Below are 27,766 nucleotides of genomic sequence, written 5' to 3' on the forward strand. Positions count from 1 at the left end.
GGCAGGGCGCGGCCCCGATTGGTGGGCGCGGCTGTCAGTCGGCGCGGGCCGTGAGGCAGCGGCGATGTGGGCGCGGGAGCTGGCGGTGTCGGCGCCGGGGAAGGTGATCCTGCACGGGGAGCACGCCGTGGTGCTGGGCAAGGTGAGGGCACGGCGGGCAAAGCGAGGGCTGCCCGGCTCGGTAAGGGCTGTCCGGCCCCGCTGACCGCCGTTCTCCGCCCGCAGGTGGCCCTGGCCGTGGCGCTGGACCTGCGGACGTTTCTCCGCCTGCGGCCCGGCGCTGAGGGGCGGCTGAGCGTCTCCCTGCCCGGTGTTGGCGTCCGGAGGAGCTGGGACACCCCCGGCCTCCGGGCCCTGCGGGGACGGATCGCAGGCAAGGGCCGGGGGAAGGAGGCGCTGCCCCGGGGCAGTGAGGGGCTCTCGGTACCGTTCGGTGACCGTGCTGGGACCCCCGCCATGAGGTGACCTTGCAGAACCCCCGTGGGGTGACTCTGCAGGGACCCCCGTGGGGTGATTTGTCCCCCCTGCAGTGTTTCGGGGCCTCGCTGTCTCTGACCCCGCTCACTGGCCTGTCCCTGCACCTCTCAGTTACTTACATTCCCCTTGTGACCCCGCTGATGCTCAGGTGTCCGTGCGTGGCCCTGTCCCCTCCTGGTTTGGGTTCCAGGGACTTGTTCTGGTGCTGTTGTGGCTCGGCCAATGCTGTGACACAGGCAGGAGCCAGCCTGGGCCTGTTTTCCTGCCTGTCTGTCCCACACCAGCCCTCATGGGAATTTCTGCAGCACCTTGTACTGCCTGGAGCCCCAGGATATGCCATTTCCAAAATCCACATAGTTAAGGAAGAGTTTGTGACTTGCCATATTTTCCATAGTGATTATGGATGGATGCACTGGGAGGTGTAGGCAGGGAATCAGTTGGAAGTGTGGAAACCCTGGGATTTCAGAGTGCCTGGTGGAGATTTTGCTTTTATTTTATCACAGATCCTCAGGTAGAGCCTGAAATTGGCCCCAGCTGTTTCTGGCTGCTGTAACAGAAGGTTTTGTTGTAAATACTGCTCTCAGTGTAACAATTCCCTGGTTTTTAAGTGTTTAAACTCTCCCCTGCTTGCTTCCATAGCTGATGTTGATGAGTCCAAGTCCCCCAGTGTAGAACAGCTGGATGCACTGAGGGAGTTTGCTGGAATTGCTGCTGAGGCCTCAGCTCCAGAAAGTCTTGCTACTCTTGCCTTCCTGTATATGTGCCTGGCTATTTCTGCTAAGTATGGGTAAGGCTCTGCTCCTGCCCCAGAATTTTGGTGGTGGGTGGGTGCTTCAGGCAGGTGAGCTGAGAGTCTCTGCTCTCACTTAGTCCTGAGGGATGAAACCAGAGCAGTTCATGCCACAGTCACAACACACACACCCCTCCCTCCAGCAGGCAGCTCCTGTCATCCTGGCTTAGGCTGGAAAAACAGAAATAAACTGTGAATTTGTTGTCTGAACTGAGTCTGATCTTTTTTATGGGCTGAATCTGCTTAAAACTCTGAGAACTTGGGGCTGTTCCAGTTCCCAGCCTTGCCCAGCACTGTCAGTGATCTCGGTGTGACTGGATGGGTGCTCAGGGCAGTGTCAGAAACCAAAGCAGAGCCCAACTTCCATATTCTCATCCAAGAAATCCAAGGATAAGGAACTGGGATGTGCAGCTGGGTTGTGGTTTCCCTGCACTCTCAGGGTGGCACTGGGGCTGTCACTCAGCAGCCCTGAAAAGCTCCTAGGCTTGATTTTGGAGTCTGTAACACAACCCAGGTGTGTTCAGTGGAGCAAAGGGACGTGGATATGTCCATGTTCCATCTTCCCCACCAGCCTCTTGCTCCAGTGGGATGTGGCTGTGCAATTACAGATTTGGGGTGTTTACACTTTATTCAGAAATGTGTTTACAATCCTGTTTGCAACAACCTGTGAAGGGGCTCTTTATGGTGCTGCTCAGGTATTTAGTTACCAAGTGCCCCTGCTAGCAGCCTGACAAGCTGTGCCAATCATGGATCCAGCTCAGGAGGGCTTTATTCCAGCACAGTGGCTTGGCCAAGGCTGCTCCATTCAGGAATGAGCCCTCCTGAAGCCCCAGTGTGTCAGATGCATGTGCTGATGTTGCCAGTTCTCAACCAGCTTTCCCTGTGATCAGTCCTAAGTGGCCTCCTTTGCCTTTTTAATGTTGGCTGGAGGTGGAATTCAGGGTGCTTGTGTCAGTCCCTGTGTGTCTGTTTTTTCCAGAGATGTTCCCAGCGTGGATATCGTGGTGTGGTCGGAGCTGCCCACGGGAGCAGGGCTGGGATCCAGTGCTGCCTATGCTGTGTGCCTGGCTGCAGCCCTGCTCATGGTGTGTGGAGCCATCTCCTGCCCACTGCAGGAGGGAGAATCCACAGCCAGGTAAGGAATTCCAGCCTGGGATGCATGGCTCTGCTCCCTTTGCCCCACCTTTCCTTTTTCCTGCACGAATTCTGGCACTGCCACCTCTGCTGGTCTCTCTTGGCTGTCACCACAAGTGACACCCTGAGCCCATCTCCTGTCTGTACCCAGTGTTCCCAGCCCTGTCCCAGGCTTTTTAAAACTCCCCCTGTTTCCCTTGTTTAGGGTCAGATAAACATACCTAAAAAGGGGGGGAAAGGCTTTATTTTTTCAACCAAATAAAACACACTGAAATTTTTCAAACGCAGTTTCCTCTGGCTCTGAGCATCTTCCAGGTTTTGCTTTGAGTCCTCGAGGATCCTTTCTGGGTTTTTTTTTTTTTTTGGTTTTTTTTGCATTTCCCATGAATTCTTTTCTGCATGTGCTACATTTCCTCCTGATCTCCTGCCTGTCTTTCCCTTTTATCAGTACCTGATGAAAGAGAGTTTCTTTCCTTCTGCCCTTGGAGCTCCCCTTTGGAAGCCTGGAGTGCTGTGCCCCTGTGAGAGGGAGCTCTGTTTGAAGCTGTTAAAAATCAAAGCTGGAGGGGCAGAACCTCTATTGTGTGGGATTTTGTGTGGGGCTGAGAGTGAGAGAGCAAGGGGGGTGGTTCTGTGTTCTGCTTCTGAACCAGAATTTGCAGCCTGACCCAGAAACAGGTTCTTGTTGGGAGCACTTTGTCCCCTGTGCTTGTGCAAATCTCCCAAATTGGGAAATAAAAGGGCAGCTCTGAGTGGTGCAGCGAGGATGTCTTCATTCCCTGCTCACCCTCTGTGGCTTCAGCATGGATCCAGCTTAATTCCTGCCTTCCAGCTGGCATGCAGAGAGCTGGGGGTGTCAGACTTCAGAAGGGTTTTGCTTTTTTTTTGTGCAAGAAAAGAACAGCAGGATAGAAAGGCTCCTGTGTCGGGAGGAATCGCAGCCTCTCAAAGAGGATTAAAAACAAGTGGTTTACTCCTGTTCCTGAGGCTGCTGGTGTGAGCTGTTTGCTGAGTGCTCCCAGATTAAATCCTGGCAGGTGGAATGCAATGTGTGTGGACATGGATAAGGACATTCAGCCAAGGCCCAGGGAAGCAGGAGTGAAGGGGAACGGTTTCTGGATAGCAGGTGGCTCTTGGAATTTCTGCCTTGCCTTGCAAGATGCTGCGAGGCTTTCCCAAAATGTGGATTTGTGCCGCTGCCTCAGCATGGAATACCTGTTGAATGGACTTGTGGTGTGCAGGGAGGGTCAGAGGTGCGTTTCTGTGCTCAGACTGAGAGCAGGCTTAGATGGGATACTGGGAATTCCTCCCTGTGAGAGTGGTGAGGCTCTGGCACAGGCTGCCTAGAGAAACTGGGGCTGCCCCATCCCTGGAAGTGTCCAAGGCCAGGTTGGACGTGGCTTGGAGCAACCTGGGATAGTGGAAGATGTCCCTGCCCAACCAGGGCCCCACCACCCTCACAGGGAAGAATTTTTCCCTAGTATCCAATCTAAACCTGTTGATCTCTGTCAACTTAAAGCCATTCCCCATTGTCCTGTCATTCCAGGCCCTTGTAAAGAGCCTCTCTCCATCTTTCTTGTAGTCCCTTCAGGTGCTGGAATTAGGTGGCCCCAAAGCTTCTCCTCTCCAGGCTGAACAATCCCAACTCCCTCAGCCTTTCCAGTGTGTGGTAACACACCTTGTTTGGTGAGGTGGGGATGAGTCTGGACTTGAATTCCATTAAATCTGATCTACACCAGGCCAGGGCTGGGATCTTGCCCCTGAACCCTCCCTATCCACTGGTTTGGAGTGGTTTGTGTTGGAGTTACTTCCTTGCCTTCCAGGTGGACAGAAGAAGAGCTGACACTGATTAACAGCTGGGCCTTCCAAGGGGAGCGGGTGATCCATGGCAATCCATCGGGTGTGGACAATGCTGTTGGCACCTGGGGTAGGTGTGTTTGCTGCTTCTTGGGCAGAAACTCCCAAATTCAGCTCCCTGTTTTGGCCTGAGCACAGGGAATCCTTCCCCTGTCTCAGTTTGCCCCATCTGTGAGCTGGGCCTGGAGCCAGCTGGAATGTTGGGAACGGGCTGCAGGAACACCAGAGCTCTGTCCTCCCAGGCAGGTGCCACGGGGCAGAGACCTCGCTGCAAATAACTGATATTTAAACATTCTGCAGTGAACAAAGCAACCTAATCCTGTCCCAGGGATAATGCAGGGGAAAATGCAGTTGGACAGCTGTCATTTAGTTTCAATTAGCAGAGACTTCCCAGTGTTTTGAAAGTGTCCTTGGAGACTGTTAATAATCTTTCTAATGAGACCTAATCACAGTGCCTCTGTGAGGGTAGGAGCCAAGTGAGACATTCCTTCTGGACAATGAAATTCCGTGCTGCAGGATGGCTGCTGACACCAGTGCACACGTTCAGTCCATGGAATCCCATGTGCTTGGCTCTGCCACAGGGAATCACTGCTGGATTCTGTTTTCTCAGGAGAGGTTTCACACTGGCCAAACTCTTTACCTTTTCAAAAATTATTTGATGTGATCCTGGAGGAGAGGAGAGCAAAGGGAAAGGCCTTGGGTTGAGCACATCCAGCCAGACCCTCTCATTAAGGCAGCAGGGTGAGGCAGGGCCGTGCTGCTGGAGAACATGGTTCATTTAGCTGGTGTTTCTTGCAATTACTGTCACAGGCTCTGGGTGAGGTTCTGAAGATGAAAGACCTTCTGTGTTATCTCAGCTCGCTCTGTACTGAGACAATACATGTATTCTACTTTAGGTGGAGCCCTGAGATACCAAGCAGGAAAAATCACACCATTAAAGAGGTAATATTGGAGTTTAAAAATAACCCTCACACACGGTGGGTGGAACATGTCAGAGAGGCTCTGGGTGGGTGTTGGAGGGTATGAGGATGATGGGAGATGGCTGGAGTGTGGGAAGGGTTCTGCAGCCCCATTTTGGGTGTGGGCAGCCTCAGTTGTTGGGGTGGATGGGTACAATAAAACATTTGGTCATTATCTGACATTAGATGAACACAGCACAAAGGATCAATATTAATTTCATGGCATTATGGGCAGCAGGAATGGATCTGCTCCTGGCAGCAAATGACATTGTGGGGAGGGGGAACTTTGTGCTTACCTGGTGGTGGGAAAACCCATTGGCAGAGAGAAATCTGGGTCCTGTGTGTTCCCTCTGCCTCCTGCCAGAGAAGTATAATCTGACTCCATTAAAATCTTTCACAGTGCATGAAATTGCTCTATTAGCAGTTAATGGCCACTACTGGCTACTCTTGTAGAGAGTATTTCAAAGGAAAAATTTTGCTTGAAAAACATGGATTTTAGTAAATACATTACAGTCCTATTTATAGCTCTGGTACAGTTGTTCCTTGTATGCAGGAGGAACAAGCCTGAACCCAGCCAGCACTGAAACACCTGCTGAAGTCCTGTAAAATGAATGGGACTCCTTATCCTGCTCAAAGAGGCCTTTTGAGGCAGAATAAGCTGTAGCCTTGGGGAGTGTGAAGGAAAGAGGCCAGGAGATGTTCCCTGCCCGTGGCAGAGTTGGAATGAGATGAGCTTTAAGGTCCCTTCCCATCCAAAGCGCTCTGGGATTCTCTGTCTCCTGTTGCTTTCAGGGTGCCCACACTGAGGATCTTGCTGACCAACACAAAAGTCCCTCGGAGCACCAAGATCCTGGTGGCTGGTGTAAAGGAGAAGATCCTGAAGGTGCAGGTGGTTGTGGGATGGAGATGTGGGGGATAACCTCTGTGAGGAAACCCTCATGCAGGGACTCCCCTCATGTGGGACTGCAGGTCCCACAGGGATCTTTTGGGACATCTCTCCTGTAGCCACTGTATTCCTATCTCCCAACTGCTTGGGAATGGGGTTTCAGCTCATCTCCTCCCTTCCTCCAGTTTAACAGGAGTTAAAATCACCAATTTGCAATCATGAAAAGAGCAGTTCCTTCCTCTGGCCTGTTTCCTTCTCTTCCTCCCTTTTCTGCAGCCAGGAGCAGGTTACTGTTGCCCTGCTCTGGGAATGAGTGAGGAATTGCCCAGCTCAAAGAGACTGGGACCAGTTTCCTCCCAGTAGCATTGGAAGAGTAGCAAGCAGACACCTGACATCCCTCCTTCCCCCTTTCCAGTTCCCTGCCATAATGAACCCGGTGCTGGACTCCATCGATGCCATTTCTCAGGAGTGCCAAAGTGTTCTGGAAGCGATGCCTGCAAATCCATCACCAGAGCATTACCCTGTGCTGGAGGTAAGGGGCTTGCTCACCAGTATTTTTAGCCACTGTTACTGTTGAACATCAAAATGTCATTTAAAGAACATTAGATCTGAGGAAAAAAAAATGATAGCAGGAAATGTTCAGCTTCAAGTGAAACCGTGGACCCGGTGTGCTGCTTTTAATGCCCTTCCTGGAGCCTGGAGACAGAAGCTGCTGCTGGTGCCTCTTCCCAGCTGTGTGCAGGGAGGGAGGGGCAGGCCTGGGGCTCTGGGGACCTGTGGCTCTGGAGGGTTTGTTTCTCTTGCATTGAGTGCCACGGCTCTGGCAGTCGCTGCCTGTGAAGCAACTGCTCTGTCACTGCCAGGGCTGGATTGAGGAGAGCCCAGAGCCACTGGTTTGTGATGGACTGACTGGTTCCCAGCCAGCTCCTGGTGCTCCACGCTCATCCTGGCTCCGGAGAGCCACAGACAGAGCTGTGCCCAGAGCTGACCTGACATTGATGCACGAGGTGCACACAAAGATCTGTTTGTCTTGGCTTTGCTCAAAGAGCAGAGGCTGGGGAGGGGGGAGGAACAGGCTTCCGAGTGGAAGAAGTGCTGAGAGTGCTGTAATGCTGCTCCACAGCACCGTGGGGGAGGGATGTGTGGCCGTGTCCCAGCTGAGGCAAACCTGGCCTGGCCCTGGGAGCCAGCTTGGACACTCAGGAACCATTTGGTACCAGTCCTTGTTGGCATCTGGATGCTTCCCCTTGGCTCTCATGAGGACCTCTGCTTGTCCTTGCTCTTGCTCTGGGTTGCTCCCATGGGATTCATAGCACAGTCCTGCTCCCTTGGCACCAGGGGGGTGGTCATCAGCTGAGGGAGGTCTGCAGTCTGTTCACAGCACAGCTTCACACAGCTCCTCATCTTCATTCCACATCCTCAGGCTGTCAGAAGTGTCAGGGGACAGGGAAGAGAGGGGATAATTTGAGTTGTGCTTTGAGATCCTCACATGGAAAATGCCAAAGCATCCTTGTGTCCCACACCCGGGAAGCAGCACTGCAGTGAGCAGGTTCCTGTCTTGAATCTTGTTGTTTTGTCTTGTGCTTGAAGAGCCCACAGAGGCCCAGCTGATTAGATGCAGCACATAGATACATAAATACATCTTTTGGGCTGTTTCTGAAATGTGCAGCTCTGGCCAGCGCTGTATTTGAACCATGGAACTAGTCTAGTGTGTCATAAGCTGTCATTGGATTCCTGGCAGATTTTGGATCAGGAGATGACAGGTGTCTTGGATCATCACAGGCAGTGCTGTGCCCTCACTCAGGCATATAAAGAGCCTCTGGATGGACGTGTGTCCTCCCCAGCCTGGAGTGGGTGGTGGCTGAGCTCTGCCTGCCACCCACTCCTTGCTCTTCCCACAGTTCCTTAAACACTGGGCAGAAATGCTCTGGAGAGGGGTGAGGGATTCTTTCTGCAGTGTCCCCTCCTGTGTGGTGTTGGCAGGATTCCTGGGGGGAGCTGAGGGAGGGGGATGTGGCTGACACCTGCCCTGCTGCTCCCTGTGCACAGAGCCCCTCCTGGCTCACCGGGAGCTGCAGGCAGGGAAGAGCTCAGTGCTGCTTGCTGGGGGAGGGAGCACAGGGCTGGGAGGGTCCTGTGGTGCTCAGGGAGCCGGTGTCTGCTCCTGGCCCTGCTCCAGACTCGCTCCAAGCACAGGCCAAGCCCTTCCCTCTGCTTCTGAATTCCTCACCTGCCCTGCTGGGAAGGGAGAAGCTGTAACTTCCACTTCTGTGTGGTGTTGTCCATCCCTTGGGCTGTTGGGACCTTGCTGCTGGGGCAGCTTTCTCCAGGAGTAGCAGGTCTGGCTGGGTGGGAGGCATGGCAGGGATGTTCCTACAGCTCTGCCAGGAGGGTGGGCTGTGCTGCTCCCAGAGGGAAGGACCCTCTCGACCCCACTTGAGCTGGGTGTCAGATTCCCAGCGTGGTGCTGCCGAGAGGCTCCTTGGCTCCCAGCCCGGGCCCTGCCCGTGAGGAGGGAGAAGTGCAGCACAGAGCAAACAAAGGGACGTCCCTGTGTGTCACCTCTCCAGTGATGCCTCAGCCGTGTCAGAAGTCCCTGGATTTGGCTTTGCTGGATGGATTGCAGAGCAGGGCAGGGTGACAGCCAGGAATGAGAGCTGCTGGCTCGGTGCCCTTCCCACGGCCGGCGAGGGGCCTTGCACAGCCTCCTGCTCAGCACTCGAGTGACAGGGCAGAGGAGAAGCAGTCAGGAGGCATTGGAGAGCTCTGGAAAAAATTCCTGATGGCAGCTTGCAGTGATCAGGATTTTCTTGAAAGGTGCAGGAGCTGCTGTACTCCTGTCACTGTGCAAGTTGTGATGGGGTCAGGGTCACATGAGCAGCTCAGAGCTCAGACTCTGGCCTGACCTTGCTCCTTGGTGCTGGTGGCCAAATTTCTGCAGAAATGAGGTGGTTGTGAAGGGGTGGCTTGGAAGGCGGAGCTGCCACTGCTGTAAAGAGCCTCTGTCTCCTTGTGTGCTCATCTCCTCTCTTTGTGGTTGCTTTTAGGAATTCTTTGACATAAACCAGCACCACTTAAATGTGCTTGGAGTGGGCCACCCCTCCCTGGACAGGCTGTGCCAGGTGACAGCATCCCACAGCCTGCACAGCAAACTGACCGGGGCTGGTGGGGGTGGCTGTGGCATCACCCTGCTGCCACCAGGTCAGTACAGCCCCTTGGGCATCTCCCTCTTCCTCACAGCTCTGGGGAGGGGGGCAGGTCTGGGAGCAGAGGAATCACTGCCAGCCCTGGTCTGCCTCTGGAGGGATGGGTGGGATGTGTCCCAGCACTGCCTGGCACTGTGGGTTGCAGTGTGTGATCCAGGGCTGATTCAGAGTGTTCATTTATGTGTGTCAGCCCCTGAGGGTGCTGGCCCTGTGCCAGGGGCTGTGTTTGGAGGAGCCATGGCCCTTTCCCTCTCCCTGCAGTGGCTGAACTGACTCTCTGGCTGCTCTTGCCTTGCTCTTGGCAGACACCTCCCCGCTGGCCGTGGAAGCAGCCAAGCAAGACTTGTGTGCCTGTGGATTTGAATGCTGGGAGACCAAGATTGGGGCCCCGGGGGTGACCCTGCACTCCTGCTCCTCTCTGAGTGCCCAAGTGCTGCACGCGCTCGCCCAGAGCTGAGCTGCTGCCTCTGGCAGGCCTGAGCTCTTGGCACCACGTCCTCGGAGCTTTGTGTGCCCAGATGCCTGGAAACTTCTTTCCCCTCTCCTGTGTGGCTGAGGGTCTCCAGACGTGGGCATGGAGCCAGTTTGGGGCCTGGTGTCACTGGGATTTGGGGCTGCAATGGGGACCTGGGAGCACCCACCCGGTGGTGTTTGACCAAGGCTCTCGAAAATCCTGGTTTGAATTTCCTTCCTCAACTGCTGTGCTGATCCCAAGGGGCAGGAGAAGAGGGGCTTGGCTGGATTCCAGGGTGGATAACGACACTTTGCTGCTTCAGATGCATGTGGTGTCTCTTCCCTCATCCCTGCTGTCCTGTGGGAGCTGGCAAGGTGGATGTGCACGGTGCTTTGATGTTTTTGGGTGAAGAGCATCTTTGGCAGCTCAGGGCTTGATGCTCAGGTCTCTGTTTCTTCTGGACTACATTCCTAGTGAAGAGCAAACCTTTAATAGAACTCTTCCCTGCTATTAATTAAGTGTTGGGTAATTAAGATGCAAGATAAATCGCAATTTTAGTGAAATTACAGATTTTCACTCCTTTCCATAATCTCTGCCTGGGCTGATAAGCGGAGTCCTGTAGTCAGGCTCTGGTTTTTATTCACATGTTCAAGGTCTGATTCAAACAGCACCTTCATGGAGGGCAGCTCCAGGCCAAGGGCAGGCTTAAAATTCCTCCTTGTAAAAGCTTTTCTCTCACACTTCAGTCTTGAATCAGCATGGCCCTGACCCTGCCTGGTGTTGGGTTTACTTTGGTGTAATTAAGTAGGGGAAAGAAACCCAAACCACGTCCTCAAAAGCTCACCATAAGTTGCAGTTGACAAACTCTAAAACCTAAATGCATTTAGACTTATTACAGAAATGTAAATGCATTTTTTACTCCTGAAATTTTAATGAGCTGTGCCACAGAATGAAGGGGAAGTGGCTGAGGCCAGAATCTCTGGGAGTCATGAGCTGACTCTGAGGGACTGTGGTCTCTGCTGTACCTGCCAAGGGGGTTTTATCATCACTCTGTTTGTCTGGGGTGGGTTTTTAAGTGGGTTTTTAAGTGTAGCTGTGTTCAAGAATCACTTCACTCAAAGCTGAGTAATGAATTGGCAGAGGTGGGGAATTTGCCTTCCCCTTCCAGCCCAGGGATAAAAAAAATCAAGTGTGAGAAGCTGAGATGTTCTAGCTCTAAACTCCCAGCATCATGGTGACCAGCTTTAGTTCCCTGATCCCATGTAAAACTGTCTCTGGTTTTAATAAATCCATGGGTTTTTTATGTGCAAAGTGTTCTTTGATAATTATTCTGGATACAAAAGGAAAAAAGCACTTTACACTGCTTCAGGAAAGCAGGTCTCAGATGCTGCCTTTCTACATGTCTAATTACAATTCCAATTTGCATCTGAGAGCTGCTTTACACTAATCACAAGTCAGAAAGGCTGATAAATAATTTACCATTTTCTAATACAGTGTAATCAATGTGAGGATCTGGGAGCGTGTTGACTTTAACCACTTACATGTGTCGACTTTGTGATGTTGGCACAAAGAGATGCCAGATCCAGCACAGGGAACTTTCCTTCAAAACAGCATGTCTGGGGCTGAGCCTTGTTGGCTCTGAGGGCTGGGGACTAGAACTGAGGGGAAATTCACAGAATCCCAGGATCATTCAGCTTGGGAAAGCTTTCTGAGGTCATCAAGTCCAACCTATGACCAATCCCCACTTTCCCACCCAGCCCAGAGCACTGAGTGTCACATCCAGGCGTTCCTTGGACACCTACAGGGATGGGGACTCCAAACATCCCTGGGCAGCCCCTGCCAAGGCCTGACCAGGCTTTCCATGAGGAAATTCCTCCTGATGTCCAGCCTGAGTGCTCATCGTGCTCTGCTCTGTGGCAGAGTGGAAGTGGTGACATTCCGGGGCAGGGAGGGTGGTGGCAGTGTCGTGGCAGGAGGGTGACCCGTACTGGGGTCTGTGGGAGGGGTCCAGGGTGACACAGGCACTGCTGGGATCTGCCTTCCCTGTGCCACAGGGACCAGATCTGCCGAAGTCAGCAGCTGGAGCCAGTCCCAGTCTGGAGTGAGCACAGATTTCACATCCATCTGTGAGCAGGGGAGTGCCCATTCCGTCCTTTCCAAACTCCTCCTTCACCAGCTCCATCAAACACTCCGCAGGGGCATTGCTACACCCAGCGGGATAGCCCGAGGGGTGGCTGGAATGTTCCTGACCCCACCTTCCACACGGGAATCACCCCTGTACTCACACCGAGTTCACCGTGACTCCTGAGCCCTGGGGCACACGGAAACCATCCCTGCCCCTCCTCGGCCCGGGGCCGCAGGAGCAGCTGCTGCCGTGGGACTGCTGCCCCACGGGACACGGAGCGGGGCAGAAGGAGGCACAGCTCTGTCTCTCTTGTGTTTTGCTGCTTTGGAAGCAAAACTGAAGCCTGTGGAGCATGTTCTCCCCAGGGATCAGCCCCTCCTCTCCCAGGCACCCCGCGGGACGGATGTGCAGCAGGGCAGCGATTGCTGCTGAAGGATTAGCCTGGTAATTTGGCTAATTTTTCTTGAGCTTCATTTTTCACATTACGAGCTCTGCAGCAAGACTAACGAGCCTGGCTTTGCCTCTAATAGCCAGCACAGGGACGGGGAGCGGAGGCTGTGCTCCAGCCTGAAGGAGGGATTGAGGAATTGCAGAGCATGGGGGTGCTGTGAGAGCTGGGGGGGCACCGGTGTTTAGTGACAACAAAAAGGGAAACACTTTGAATAAAAATACCTTTTAAATCTTCCTTGTCCTTCACAGCCAGTGCCCGGGGCAGCATCGCTGCCGGGGTGTCTCCCCCCATCCCTGGGGAATGTCTCGGTGCCCCGGAGGGCTCCTGCCCTCCCTCCCCCGGCACATCCTCCCCTGAGCCGGACCCCGGCGCTCCCCGCCCGGCCCTGGCAGGCACAGATGGTATTATTGTTTGTTTGCACTCGGTGTCAGCAGTGCCTTCTTTCTGCTCCGCTGAGTAGATGCTGAGGAGGCAGTGACATTATTGGAGATCGCGGAGAGAGCAGGAACAGGGTCAGCGAGAGAGAGGAAATGTCAGCGCGCAGTCCCGCGGGGCTGGGGGGCCGCTCACACCCCCGGGGCTCCCGCTGCTCCAGGGGTCCCTCCTGGGGACAGGAGGTGACACTGGGACCCCCTGCAGGGCCAGTGCCATGTCCTCGGACACACTTGGAGGGTTTGGGAGGTGTGGGGGTCCCCCGGGGCGAGCAGGGACATCCCCCGAGCCATTTTAAGGGCGATTTGTGCATCTGGCACCTCCCTTGTCTCCTCTGCTTCCCATCCCCAGGGATTCTGGGGCTCCCCCATTCCCTGGGCTCATGGGGAGCCCGTCCCCCCTGTCCCCCCCCATCCCTCTCCCCTCCCAGCGCGCTGAAGGTTTTGAAAGTTAAGTATTACCGTCTGCTTTGTTGTTGCCTAACTACGACAGACAAATTGAGAACTAGTTGTCAAAATGTCAGTGCACAACAAATCAACATTCAAAATGAGTCTCAGCGCTATGTGGTGTATAATTAAAAAAAAATCCTTTTTAGAAATTTCAGCAAGCGTTGGCTCTGCTTTATATTTGTCTGTGTGATTAATAAAGGCAGCTAATTTTCAGACTTTAAAAACAGCTAGAAAATAGCTCCTAATTACATATTAGGTTCCAAGCGGCCCCCGCTGAGCGAGGCTGGTATTGGTGGGCCAGAGAATTTGGCAGGGGCTTAATTACATTCTGAGCATCATCTAATTTTAGTTAAATGTAATGTAATCAGCAGCAGATGTCTGAAATAAAATATGAATTATGAATATGATGAAATTTCATTCTTGAATAAAAAAGTAATTTGCTATTTAGTTCATTAAAGTCGCAGAGGTTTATTAGGGAGCAGGTACACGGTGTGGCTGGGTTCTATTAAAATGATATTTCAGAGGGAGAAGGAAATTGCATTAAAGGTGCTAAAATATTCTGCCAGGATGCTGTGCCGGGTGGGAATGAACGTTTACAAAAATAACGGAGCCCTGGGGCAGTGCCAGCCCCTCGGCTCCGGAGCTTCCATTTACGCAAGGTGACGTCCTGGGGGGACCCAGGGTGGGCTCTGCACCCCTCTGGGTGTCCTGAGGGCAGCTGGGCTCTCCTTGCTGGTGGGCTCTGTTATTTCACAGGATCCCAGGATCATTCAGCTTGGGAAAGACCTCCAAGAGCATCGAGTCCAAGCTGTGCCCGATCCCCACTTTGTCACCAGCCCAGAGCATTGAGTGCCACATCCAGGCTTTCCTTGGACACTTCCCCGGGGATGGGGACTCCAAACCTCGCTGGGCAGCCCCTGCTAAGGCCTGACCACCTTTTCCATGAGGAAATTCCTCCTGATGTCCTCCTGACCCTCCCCTGGCACAGCTTGAGGCCACGGGGACGAGGCATCCCGGCACACATTGAGCCGGGATCCGTGTGCCTTATTCCAGCTTGTCCAGGAAAATGAAGCCTCAATTCTCCCATCAGCTCCAGGACTGTGGTGGAACCTCCTGGGACAGCATCTCCTGGACATTCTCCCTGCAACATCCTCTGCAGTTTCAGCTCTGAAGTTGAAATTGCTTTTCTCTATCCCTCAGTGGCCCGAGCTGACAGATAAGCATCTCCTGGCGAGGGGGAAGGATGGTGTGTTCATTATTTCCTTGTATTACAGATCCTGTCATTTTAATCCCTCCTGGATGCTGGGCATCACCTTCAAACCCTGCCTACTTCCAGGGTGCTCTCCAAGAAAACCCCGTGGCCGATTCATCCTGCATGGCAGGAAATCCCAGGGCACAGCCAGGCAGCTCTGGTGATGCTCTGGCTCGGTCCCGGTGCTGGCGCCGTGGCACAGCCAGGCTGCTGCTCACCGGCGTGGGTTCACCGTCCTCCCTCTTCTATTCATCAAGGGCATGACAGCTAAAATTCATTTGAAGATGAAGAAAGTGCCGGCTAATCCTTTCTGGGAGACAGTGATAGACTGGCGGCTCGGGAAGAATTGCACAGCAGTAATGAAATTAGGCTAAAACTGCTGGCGGATAGCAGATAATTGCCCTTGTCTGTCACGAGGAATAACATCTCCCAAATCCAACACAATGATTGTTAAAGTTGCAGGAATTTATTTTATTTATTTTATGGGCTCGGGGTTGGCTTTCCGAAGGTCTTTCCCAGGAAAATAAAGGAGGGGGAGCTGCACGCTCGCCTCCCGCCTTCCCCGGGTGCTTCCGCTGCCACAGCAGCTCGTTAGCCCTGACGAAGCAGCATCACCACGATGACAAGGACACCCCGCTGGGGCCACTCCGGGGAGCAGGAGCTGAACCGGTTGGCACAAGCTGCTTGGAGGAGCTGCTGGAAGTGCCAGTCCATCCCCAGCTCCCGCTGACCTTCTGGTGCTTTCCAGGAGGAATCCATCCGCCGGCACCGGGTGCCCGCCTGGTGCTGGGGCGGGTCCCGGTGCCACGGTGGCCACAGAAGTCCCGGTCCCGTGTCCAGGCTGACCAGCAGCCATTTGTTGTGTAATTGATGGGGCGGTGGCGGCCCAGCGCGGGTGAGTGACTGCGCCGGCCGGCGACGGCGATGTTTTATCCGCCGGGGCTGGCACGGGTAATTTACTGTGCTCGGCAATAACATATTTCACTTCCCGTCTCCCAGATGAAGATTACTTGTGTTTGAAAGTGCCTGAACACACACTCAATTCTGCTTAAACGCTCGCAGCCAGCCGAGCGCGGCTCGGCCCCGCGCCGGGGTGGCACAGGGATGAGGATGGGGACAAGGATGGGGACAGGCTGGAGCACGGCCCGTGCTCCCTCTGGAGCCACTCGCAGCGCTGGGGAAAACCCCCCGCAGCGCCCGGCGCAGCGGCTGGAAATATTCCATCCACCTTCCCTGACATTTCGTCTGGCCGGGCGAGGAGCTCCGTGGCATTTCCGAGAGGGGCTGGGGAAAGGTCAGGGGGTGGAAAAGGTTGGCAGGGTCGGTGCTCCAGCCTCATCCCGAGGCTGCTCCTGACCCCCCTGGACAACTGCAGCACAGGCACCGCATGGGCAGGATATCCCTCCCAGTGCTGGGATATCCCTTCCAGTGCTGGGAATGCCACGTGCTGTTTTGGGATGCCTGAGCCACCTGAGAGATGAGTCAGCACCAGCAAGGAGGGTTCTTGTGTGCACCCCCAAAAACTCCCTGTGAGAGGCAGGTGTGAGGGAGGGCAGGAGCCGGGGCTGCAGGGGTGAGGGGCTCAGAGCCATGGGGATGTGGCGGGGCCGTGCTGCCAGGGCTGGATCCCACCCAGCTCCTTCTCTTGCCAACAGCTCTGGGTGAGATCTGGGCAGAGCCGAGCTGGGGGTGTGGAAGCCCAAGGCTGACCCTGCTGACCCCCTGCGACCCCCGGGTGAGGTGCTGGCCCCAGTGCTGCCACCCCTCCTGCCGGTGCTGGCACATCCCCAGCGTTCCCCACACGGCGCTGCCATCAGTTAATGGATGCTGATGTGTCACCCAGCCCATTTGTCTTCATTTGGTGCCAGCCGGCGGCTGCGGGGACGCGCCAGGGCTGGGCACAACGCCCTGGAGCCGCAGCCTGGCCTGGCAGCAGGATGGGCGACTGGCACGGCCAGCACAACCAAAAGTGGATGTTGATGTCCGTTCCCATTCCCAGCGGGACTCCCTGGTCGCTTTGTAGGCAGGGACTGCCAGCCTGAGACCCCGGCAGGGCTTGGGACACCTTCCTTGTTTGTGGCACGACCTCTGTGTGCCACCGTGCCTGCTGAGCCGGTGTCCCAGGGGAGGTGGGCATGGATTTGGGGGCACAGCAAGGCAGGGACCAGACGAGCTAGCCCAGAGGTCCCTCCAGCTCCCCACGGCCACCATCATCCTCCCTCAGTGGGGGATGGCACTGTCACCACCGTGTCCCGCCGGATTCCGGGATGGAACCTCTCCGCTGGAGCTGGGTAATTTCTGATTAAGGATTACTGTACCATCAGCTTTGGTTTGATTGCAGATGTTTTTAATTATATCGTATAAGATCGTATTATGTAATTGCATTTATCTGATTGAAGCCTTAATTGTAGGATTTCATAATGGTTTGACTGGGTAAATACACCGTCGTGTCTGTTGTCCCCCACCGAAAATTAGGTGCTTCATGTCTTTATTGCATTATCCTGGAGAGGAGCTTAAATTGGGAAGGAAGGAATTAGGAGAGAGAGAAGAAAGGAAAGGCGAGTTTGCCACAGGATCATGGAATCCTGGAATGGTTTGGGTTGGAAGGGACCTTGAGGATCATCTCCTTCCAACCCCGTGCCATGGACAGGGACACCTTCCACTAGAGCAGGTTCCTCTCCCATGTACAGGAGGGCTTCTTTCTCTTCCCAATCCCAGAGATCGTGGTCCCCTTCCCACCTGGGCTCTGGAAGCATCAGCAGCCACCAGAGCTCATCCCAAACATCCCCTCCAGCCGAGCGTCCCGGGGGCAGCCACTCTCCCAAAAGCAGGTGAGGGAGGGCAAAAATTCCTATTTTTAATGACTGTACACAGCTAAATAATTGGAAATCTCCCCACCTTAATTCCCTAAAAAAAGCATTAATGAGCTGCTGGCAAGGGGGGGGTCTGAGCTGCACCTCCCACCCTCGGTGGGGGGGGTCTCTGCATCTCCCCCTGGCAATTAAAGGGAGGTTTGGGGTTTTGTGGGAGCTTTTTTCCCGGCTGTAATCCGCAACATGTGGTTCACACGGAGCCTCCTGGCTAATGGGTTTAGGATTACGGGAATATGCACAAATCCAGCGGCTCGCTGTCACTCCGCTCGGCGTGCTAAGGTGATTTCATTAGGATTTAGGTTTAGAGAAAAGTCTCTCTCTCTGTCTCTCTGCCCCCGCCCCCTTCTCTCCCCTTAATATTATTTTTATTCAATTACATCAGCAATTCATGAAACTTCAAAGCCGTTTCATCGGCGCAACCCGAACGCTTCTGGATTGCGCTTGAAAGGGGGGAAGAGGAGGAAAACATAAGCTGCTGCTTTAATGGAATTACTGAAAGGGGCTTTTTAATTAAAAACAAAGGTTGGGCTGAGGTCTATCCATAATTCAGTGCCGCTGGATGTAATATCTGCCGGTGGTTTAATTTTAATAAATGTATGTATTATTAACGGTGGGATCTATATTTTCCAAGCCCAAGGAAGGCCCAGCTGTTCCCGCAGGAATGGCTTTCGGTGCCATGGGGGGCACGAGGGGACACTTGGTGGCCACGGGGCAGAGGATGGGGACAGGGATGCTCCTGGTAACCCCCCTGGTGCCACAGGAGCTGTCACAGCCCTAAGTTAATTATCAGCAGCACCTGCGTGGGTTATTCAGACAACTCCAACCCCTCTTTTTGATGATTTACTCTTAATTAGCCTTTATTAATGAGATGTGACCTCATCCAGCGAGCTGGTTCCTCGCTGCCATCTGCCTGTCCCGCCCTGGGGTGGCACAGTGCTGTCCCCAAGGCCAGGAGCTGCCAGGCGGTGGCTGGGGGGACGATGACACACAGTGATCCAGGTGCCACGAGGGATCCTCATCCCTGCGCTGCTCCAGCGGGATGGCACCCACCCCCCACCCCCTGCCAGCCGCCGCGTGCTAATAAAAACAAATTAACTTGTAGCAGCGTTAATTTTCCCGCATCCATCCATCCCGGCCTCATTACCAGGGCGATCCCAGGAGCCGGGGGTTTGGGCAGATTGTAATGAGGAGCATGCGGTAGTAAAAGTCCTTCTAATAGGATTTATTTACTGTAATTGTGATTCGAGGCACAGTGCCATCCCCGGCCCCGCCGGCCGGGAGGAGGGGGCGTGGAGCTGAGGCTGGAGCACGGATCAGGCTGGAGCAGCAGAGGAGCCGGAGCTCCCTGAAGGGTCTGGAGGGCCCCGCTGGACCTGGGGCATGGAGCAGGGGCTGTCCTGGCATAGCTGCCCCTGTCCCTTGCTCCAGCAGATGTTTCCTGGAGTATGGACAGCACATCCCGCTTCCCAAGCATCCCAGCAGGAGCTGCCGGGCAGGTCGTGTCTCCTGGTGCTGCCAGGGATGGGGTCATCCATTCCAGGGTTTCCCACCGGAGCTGGGATCCAGGGGCTGCTTCCATGGCACATCTCCATCCTCTTGAGCAGAGGCAGCTCAGAGGTTTGGGAGGCGTGGCTGCTCCATGGGATGCTCGGGCAGTGCCAGGGTCAGCACCGGTGCCCTGGTTTGGCTTCTCCACACAGGCAGCACTGGCACCCACATCCCCCTCTCCCGATGCCAGCATCTGCAGCAGCTCCACTCCCGCTCCAGCCTCATCCCGGACACTTGGAACGCCTCCTCTTGGGGTCCCCAAACCTGCTGGGAGTCCCCAGAGAAGGGAGCAGAGCCGGGAGAGCTTTTTTTTCTCGCTCACACTTCATTATTGTTGCTAAGGAAACCTCTTCCCAGGATCTCGCCTGGAACATGTCTGCCTCGGCGGGGCCGCACATCCATCTCTCCCAAAGTGCCCTGAGAGCCGGAGCCGGCGCAGACAAAGGCGGGGATGGAGGCGGAGGCTGCTCCGGGACCACCGCTGCGGCTTTGAACAGCCCGGCCCGAGTGGGATGCGCCGCACGGAAAAGTTGTCAGGGATCATACAAGGCAAAAAAAAAAAAAAAAAAAATCCGAATGGAATTTGCTCCGTAGGCAGCAGGGTCAGGAGTTTGCAGCCATGCTCTGAGGGCTGGCACAGCGGCAGGGTGAGCAGGGACACCGGGATGGATCGTCCCACTGCCGTTTCAGCCCATCATTAATTTCGGTTCCTATTTTCTGGAGGGGTCTGGTGCTCCCGGCCCTGTGTCCCCCCCAACCTCCCGTTCCCAGATAATGCTTCCCACTGTAGCGAGACGAGTTCCCATCGTTCAGAATGAGCGATTCCCGCATTGATTTGCAGCTTCCTTTTGATGCAGCAAGAATTTATTCCTCGGGAAAGCGCTTTCTGTAGCCATCAGGGATTATTGATGGTGTTGAACTCGCTTGCTGCCCTCTGGATTGCAGCCGGCCCCGGAGCGCTGCGGTGCCCATGGGATGGCGGGAGGAACAGGGATGTGCCACTTTTGGGGGGATGCAGCCGGGGTCTCCCTGTGTATGAACTGCTGGGAATTGGGAAAAATATTAACAGGGCCGGGATGGCCCCAACAGCAACGTGGTGGGCGCATCACTGATCAAACCTGGTGCTGCTGTGGCACCGGAGTGAGCTCATGGCACACGTGGCTCCATCCCCTGTCACCGGCCGTGCCATGAGCTCGTTGTGTGTCCCACAGAGCTCTGTAAGGCCCTCACGGGGTGGGAGCGGCATCTGAGCACGACTTCCAGGTGGGACACACCTGGAATGCCCTGCATGGCACTGCCAGTCCCTTTCTCCGGGTGCTGGTGGCTCCTGCAGCCCCCCAGGGATGCTCCCAGGGCCTTGGCAGTGCCTGGCCCTAGCAGGGTCCCCTCTCCCTCCAGGACAGGATGGTCCCAGCAGAGCACAACTGCCCACAGCAGCGTGCCAGCCCAGTGCCCTGCATCCAGAACCCCACACCACAGAGGTGCCTTTTGTCCCGCCCTTGCCAAGCCACTACCTCCACTTCTCCTCTTTCCCCCCTACATTCCTCATTAAAGAGAACACCACAGATTTCCCAGCCTGTCTCCCGGTTTCATATTGAAAAGGCTAAATGATATGCTGACACCTTAATTACACCCCATTGTCACAATGCAGCGTGGCAGTGGTGTGAGTGATATGAGAAGAAAGGGCTGCGGCGTGCGTGGCAGATCCTTTGATTCGCGCTGGCAGCTTGGGAGCGACACAACCGGGGGCTCGCGCCAGCGGCGTCACCCCCGCGCGCGCCACCGCCGGCGGCACCGGCGGCACCCCCGCCGCAGGACAGGACGGCTGCTCTGGGGCACACGGTGCTGCCGCCGGCACGGGAACATCCAAGGCTGAGCGACGTGGTCGAGCCAAGACGCCGTGGGTGGCCCCGGTCGTCCCGGCCCGTCCCCGCCCTGTCCCCACCGAGGGCACGGGAGGCCACGGCTGCCGGCAGCGCCGAGGTTCCCTCCTTGGCAGAGACCCCAGCCAGGCAGAAATGTGCCAATTAAGCACCGGCTGCTGATTAGCGGGGGCTGGGGAATTCGCCGTGCCGGGGGGAGCGTCGTCCTTCGCTACGCTCCGTGTTTGGGAAATCAGCGTCACCCCAGCGATGGCAGCGCTGGCTCCCGGCCATCCCCGCGGCGCCGCGCCTGGAGCCGGCGCCCTCCATCCATCGCCGAGGGGCTGGCAGGCGGTGACAGTGACGGCAGTGGCGGTGGCACTCTGTGCCCAGCTAGAAATAGTGCCCTTCTCCTGTTGATTTCCCTCCAGTCCCTGTTGGCACTGCTGTCACACGGTTGGCGGCTCCACGGCCCCTCGCGGGCTTGGCTTTGCCCTGGTGGGTGTTGAGGTCCCCAAGGCTGGGTCGGGGTGCAGATGGAGCCTGGCTGTGCCTTCTGGGGGTGTGGGGCACCTCCAGCTCTGCAGGAGCCTGGAGGAGCAGCTCCCTGCCATGGTGGTCTGGGTGTACCCAATGGGAGGGTGCAGGTGACACCCCTGTCCCCCGGCTGCCCCCACTGTCCCCTTTCCCTGCCATGGCAGTGGGGGTGAGCTTTGCTCCCTGTGCTACCTTCCCACAGTCAGGGTTGTTCCTCCTCCTCCTCACACCTCTGCTCTGAAGGTGGCAGCCGCAGTGGCACATGGGCAGCGCTGGTGGCACATGGCCTGTCCCCTCTGTCCTGTCCTGCATCTGATGAGGCTGGGAGGGAGGAGAGGGAAGAGCCTGGCTGTGTTTTCCACGAACAAAAAGTTGCCTTTTAAAAGGACACGATGTGGGAACGGACATCAAACAGGCAGAGAGGCACTTCCCCACATGCATCCAGCAAATGCATGGAAAATGCCATCCCAGGGCAGTGCGGGCAGGAGCGAGTTCCAACAACTGGAAAAGCCTTTGTAGGATCCACAGCAGATCTGCTCACACGGCTGGGCAGCAGCAGCAGGAATCGGGGCACTGCTGGGCTGGCGGCTCCCCCAGGGGACCCTGTGTCCCCACTCCCTGTCCCCACTCCCTGTCCCTGCTCCCTCTCGCTGTTCTGTCCCCATTCCACGTCCCAGCTCTGTGTCCTTGTCCTGTGTCCCAGCTCCATGTCCCAGCCCTGTGCCCCAGCTGCATGTTCCTGCCCTGCGTCCCTGTCCCTTGTCCCCTCCCGTGTCCCTGCCCCGTGTCCCAGCCCTGCAGGCGTTGGTGACTCGAGCCGGTTACTGCAGAGCAAAGGAGAGATTCGTGTCCCAGCTCCATGTGCCCTCCTGGTCAAAGCCGTGCCGTGCCAGGCCGTGCCGGGGGCACACAGACCTTCCCAGGGCAGAGGGTGCAGGCTGGGAGAGCCTCAGGTGGGGCCAGACCCGAGCCGGCACCGCTGGGAAGGATCCAGGAGCCAATTTACATGCAAATGTCCTTATTAATCAAGGACAAGAGGAGGAATGAGCAGAAACCCCCCAGCACAAGGGCAGAGGCTTTTTCACCGGATGCTTTTCAAAGTTGCTAATGAGGCATCAGCAGCTCTTTTCAGAGCCAGATTATTTGCTGTCTGGATTCTCCAGCGATCCCGTCTCCTCCGCTCCCAGCATTACCCAGCCTGTCCCCAGCCTGTCCTGGAACCGGAGGAAAACGGGAGCGGGGATGTGGCGGCCCCGGTTGCAGTGGAAGGATGAAGCCCCGGCTCTGCAGCGCCCGGGCCGAGCCGTGAGCACCTGAACGTGCTGGCTGGGCCCTGCCCCGGGGTCACTGTCCCCACACAGCGTCCCCAGCTGCCCTCCCGTGTCCCCATCGCCCCTGAGACATCCCCGCATCTCCTCCTGTTGCCAGGAGGGCCTGGAAACCCTCCAGGCACAGCCGGTCCATCTGGGCGATGTCCTTGTGTCCCCGGCGTGGGACAGGGACCCTGTGGGGGACAGGGGGCTCAGCCGCCTCCGTTCCCGGCCCAGCCACCCCATTCCCGGGCCCTTCCCGCTCCGCGGTGTTTATTCCTGCGCGGGGCTTTGTCTGCTGCCCTTAATCTGATTTCGTGCAGTTCAGGCGTAGGAGCCTTGGGAGGGGAGGGGGAGAGCGAGCCGGGGGGCCCGAGGGGGGTCTCAGAGGCCCCGCTGCAGCGCCCGGGGGGGGGGGGGGGGAACCTCAGCGGGTGCTTTGGGGGGGACCCCCGGGGCCGTTCTTCCAATCTGGCGGAGTTTCCTGGTTTCCACCCTGAGATGGAGGGGTTGCAGAAGGACTGGGAAACTGGAACACCAACTGGGCTTGCAAGGCACCCACCCCACCCCCAACCCTCCCTGTGGTCCCACTGAGGGACCCCAACCACCACATCCCCGGGGGGTGACACTGTTCCTGTCCCTGCTCCCAGCCCTGGAGGGGGATCTGCCAGCTGTGGAGGCAGGAAGGATGTTGGCACCTGGCACGGGGGCTGAATCTGAGGGGCTGGGGACACTCGAGGCACCTGAGGCGCTCACCTGGCACTTGCAGGGCAGCAGGGATGGCTCTGTCCTCCCTGAGGGTCCCATCCCTGCCCCTCGTGCCAGCCTCGCCCTTAGGTGCTGGGGAGAATCCAGGAGCCAGGATTTCATGGATAAAACACTGGGACCGCTCCACGTTCATCCTGCTTTCCTTGCCCAGATCTGCTGCGAGGCAGAGCCAGCATTAAAAACCACTAATAGGACACAAAAGTCATCAAAATAAAATAGACTTGTTGGGGTGACTCCCCCTGCACAAACAAACGCTGCCTGATTCAATTAACGGGGCAGTTAAGCAGATAATATTGTTAAGCAAAGCAAAACAGCCTTTTGATGTGTTAATCATCCTCGTGCCTGGAAAAAGTCACCGAAAGCAAAGAAATCTGGGCCCCCATTTGAGGGGAGGCAGCGACCCAGGGATGGCAGGAGCAGGGTCGGGACGCCGGGGTGGGATGGGAATGGAGCAGGGAGGGAGTGGAGGGGGACCCGTGTGCCATCACCCACCTTTGCATGTCATCCACGTCCCTGATTTTATTTCGATTTCATTTAACTGAGGCAATTTCTGAGCAGCTCTGAGTCTGTGGCTGCCGGCGCCGGCTGCGTCGTTTCTCTGGAATTTTATACAATTTCCCAGTGGGAAAGAACCAATATTGGAGATCTCGGGCAAAACCTGCCTCTGGTTTCCTCCAGAAGAATAAAATGAAGTGGGGGGTATGCAGAGCAGAATCTGGAGCATCAAGGGGATATTTCAGCCTCGGTGGGTCCTTTGGGTGAACGCTGGAGCTCGCAGCTCCCCGGAGCATTCCCTCCTATTCCTCCTCAGTCCTAGGGGAAATCTCAGCCTAGAGAATGGAGGAGGCAGCGAGGCAGGGGGGATGCACGGAATCTGGGATTGTTCCTCTCCCGGGAATGCTGCAGGGCTCACCCCACAGCAGCCCCCAGAGGAGCCCTGAGCACCCTTTTTAGCGCCAGCAGAAATGTGATTTATCTCCCCCCACATTCGCCCCCAGCACCCCGCGGGAAGAGCTGGCAGCACCCGCAGTCCCCAGAGCCCCCATGGGGACAGGCCCGGTGTCCCCAGAGCCGACCCCGGGGACAAGGGGTGGCGGCGGGGCCTGGGGCAGTGCCATAAATCACGGTGACACCTCCTCGGGCAGGACGGGGGCGATGACAGCGACCTTTCGCCCCTCCCCAGGGCGGAGCTGATGGTGGCATCCACGGCAGTCCCTTTGCTGGTGGCACCCTGGGGCCAAGACCCTCGCGGTGCTGGTGCTGGCAGTGGATTTTCCCCCTGGAAGTGATGGGGAAGCTCTGGAGCATCGCCCTGCCCTGGGGCTGGAATGGGGATGGGATGAGGGGGGACAGGACCCTGGCATCGCTCGCCCCTGCTCGCCCCACCATCCGAGGTGGATGCCAGGTGCTGGGCTGGGAAAATTGCTCTTAAAGCCAACAGAAAGTTTATTCAAATCATTCCCACTGCAAATTGCCTCTTGGATACGAACTTGTAACGGCTCTGCAGCAATTCGCTGATTCCACAGGAGCCAAAGGCACGGGTTAACAGGATCAAAGGGACCCCATGGGAATCAGAAATCGCTCCACGGAGGCCGGGTGGGTGCTGCTCAGCGCCAGCCACCTTCCCATCACCCTCCCAGCAGCAGGAATTGAATAATTGATGCAATTCGAATAACACTGGGATTTGTAACCCTGCTGAAACTTGCAGACAAGGAGGTTGTAATCAAACGCTGATGGCAAACACTTGTTTCTGCGCAGGTGGGGACGGTGCTGCAGGGATGGGGATGGTGCCCATCACCCCATCACGGCTCCGGGGCTGGATTTTGGGAAGCAAACTGCTCCCACCACAGCACCGGGGCTCCTGCCCTGCATCGAGCTGCATTTGCTGAATGACTTCTCCAGGAATCACATTGAGCTCGACAATAAATCCTTCCCTGGCTGTCCAGCCAGAGCCCCCCACTCCTGCCCCATCCTCAGGGTCCCCTGAAGCTGCTTTTGGGGAGTGGGTGATGGAGGGGCAGCATTCCTTTTGGAAAAGCCAAGGGAGGAGTTTTTCCCGGTGACATAAATGAGCCCTCACACCCCTCTGCGCCCTCTTGGCTTCATCTCCAGGATCTCGGGCTGACAATGTGGGGCTGGAGCCGTCCCAGCTCCACGGGGGAACACCGGAGCTGCTCCCCCTCCCGGCTCCGTTTAATCCCCGCGATAAAAAGCGGCACAAAAGACTTCGTGAAGTTCCCGGAGCCGCGTGTGCCGAGCAGCCTCCAGGCACTGTTTGTGAAGAGAGGTTATTAAATTGATTTTTTTTTTCCCTTTACATGCTCAATGAACATTAAAATTAAAGTTCTGCTCAGTCCCCCCCCGCCCGGGGCGAGGAGCGGCCGCGGCGGAGCAGAGGTGAGGTGTGCCCACGTGCCAGGCAGCTCTGCCAGGCTGGAAGGATGATCCTGGCACCACCGAGGGGTGTGGGATGGGGGTGGAGAGGAGGCATTGCGGCCCTGAGTGCTCCCAGGACCAGCAAAGGCAAGGAAATGCCGGGAGCAGGGAGCCAGCCCGGGATTGAGGAGCAGCTACACCCCTGAGGGCTGTCACACAGGGGTGGCAGTGCCAGGTTTGGGGGTGACCCGTGGCTGGAGCCTGCTGGCACAGTGGGGAGGGGGTCACAGGTGCCCTGGGAGGGCCAGGGTGGGTGGTTGGACCGTGGCCCCACTGCTGGCCCTGCCACTGGGGCACATCTGGGGCTGGGGCACTTCTGGAAGCAGCTCAGGGCAGGTTTTGCAGCATCAGGAGCTCAGGGCCCATCTGGGTGCTGCTCAGGGCACATCTGGCACTGGGGCACATCTGGAAGCAGCTCAGGGCAGGTTTTGCAGTGTCAGGAGGGGGGCAAGGGGTGTCTGCAGGAGGTGACGGTCCCCTGTCCTGCTGAGGTCCTGCTTGGGCTGGGGGGGCTCGGAGGAGGCTCCCCATGGCCACCCCTCCCTGCTGCTCAGCCCCATCACTCCCCCTCCCACCCCAGCCCCAAGGACTGGAATCATTGCCTAATTTAGAAAAATGACAGGGAGACGGTTTTCCACTGACACAGTCACTACTGAAAATTTACTTCAAGGTTCATTGTTGGCAATGTCAAAAGTGATGAAAACCAATAAAAAGAACCAGCACAGCATGAATGTCTGGGTGACAGCACGCGGGGGGGGGGCCGCCCCAACCCCCTCGCCGCAGCCTGAGCCTGTACAGATAAAAGGTAATTGAAATGTTAGTTCCATTAATATTTCAGCGTGCCCCATATCTGACAGCCGTGCTCCTCACACGCTCCCAGCCCCGCCTCTTTAGCTGCTGGGGGTGGAGGTTTCCCACAGCCCCGGCCCGGCGTGGGCGTCGGACAGGGCTGGGTGGCACCGAGGGTGTCCCTGGGTGGCACCTGTGTCCCCGCACGAGATGCTCACGGTGCAGTCCTGGTCCTGCAAGAGCTTGGAGTCACCCTGGCACCAATGGCAGGGTCGGGTCGGAGGTGGGAAGTGAAGGTTTCTCACAGACCCAGCCCGGTGTGGGCACTGGGCAGCGCTGGGTGACACTGCCTCATGTCCCCTCGGAGCTGGGGATATTTGGATATCCCAACAGGACATGAGGTCTTTGCACCTGCCCCAGCCCTGGCTGCTGTGACAGCCTGGAGTCTCACATCGCCCCGGCCACAGAGGGTGTCCCCGAGTGGCACTGGATGTCCCCGAGTGGCACTGGAGTGGTGTCCCTGCAGCACGTGATGCTCCTGATGCAGTCCCAGTCCTGCGGGAGCTTGTGGTCACTTCAGCAGGTCACAGATGGCAGAGGCACTTTTGGCCACCACTGGCACCTCTCACACCGTGCAGGGCACAGCTCTCACGGGCACAGCTCTCACAGCTCACAGCTCTCACGGGCACGTCTCTCATGGGCACATCTCACACGGGCACATCTCACAGCTCTCACGGGCACAGCTCTCACGGGCACAGCTCTCACAGCTCACAGCTCTCACGGGCACGTCTCTCATGGGCACAGCTCACACGGGCACAGCTCTCACGGGCACAGCTCACAGCTCACACAGGCGCATTTCACATCTCACACGGGCACAGCTCACACGGGCACAGCTCTCATGGGCACATCTCTCATGGGTACAGCTCTCATGGGCACATCTCGCACGGGCACAGCTCTCACGGGCACAGCTCACATCTCACACAGGCACATTTCACATCTCACACGGGCACAGCTCACACGGGCACAGCTCACACGGGCACAGCTCACAGCTCACAGCTCTCACGGGCACAGCTCTCATGGGCACATCTCACACGGGCACAGCTCTCACGGGCACATTTCACATCTCACACGGGCACATCTCACACGGGCACAGCTCACAGCTCACAGCTCT

The 27,766-nt window shown here is 56.5% G+C and overlaps 1 protein-coding gene across 1 annotated transcript; it reads left to right on the top strand.

The window, feature by feature from the left end:
- Positions 1-37: 37 nt before the first annotated feature.
- On the top strand, positions 38-13,374 carry MVK (mevalonate kinase). The gene is made up of 10 exons (XM_053994113.1): positions 38-142; positions 226-373; positions 1,117-1,264; positions 2,247-2,402; positions 4,225-4,328; positions 5,155-5,200; positions 6,010-6,100; positions 6,519-6,635; positions 9,151-9,304; positions 9,615-13,374. The coding sequence occupies exons 1-10, from the start codon at positions 65-67 to the stop codon at positions 9,764-9,766; spliced, it is 1,194 nt and encodes a 397-aa protein (XP_053850088.1). The 5' UTR covers positions 38-64; the 3' UTR covers positions 9,767-13,374.
- Positions 13,375-27,766: the final 14,392 nt, after the last annotated feature.

This window comes from Vidua macroura, chromosome 18 (genome assembly GCF_024509145.1).
Source record: "Vidua macroura isolate BioBank_ID:100142 chromosome 18, ASM2450914v1, whole genome shotgun sequence".
Taxonomy (NCBI): Eukaryota; Metazoa; Chordata; class Aves; order Passeriformes; family Viduidae; genus Vidua; species Vidua macroura.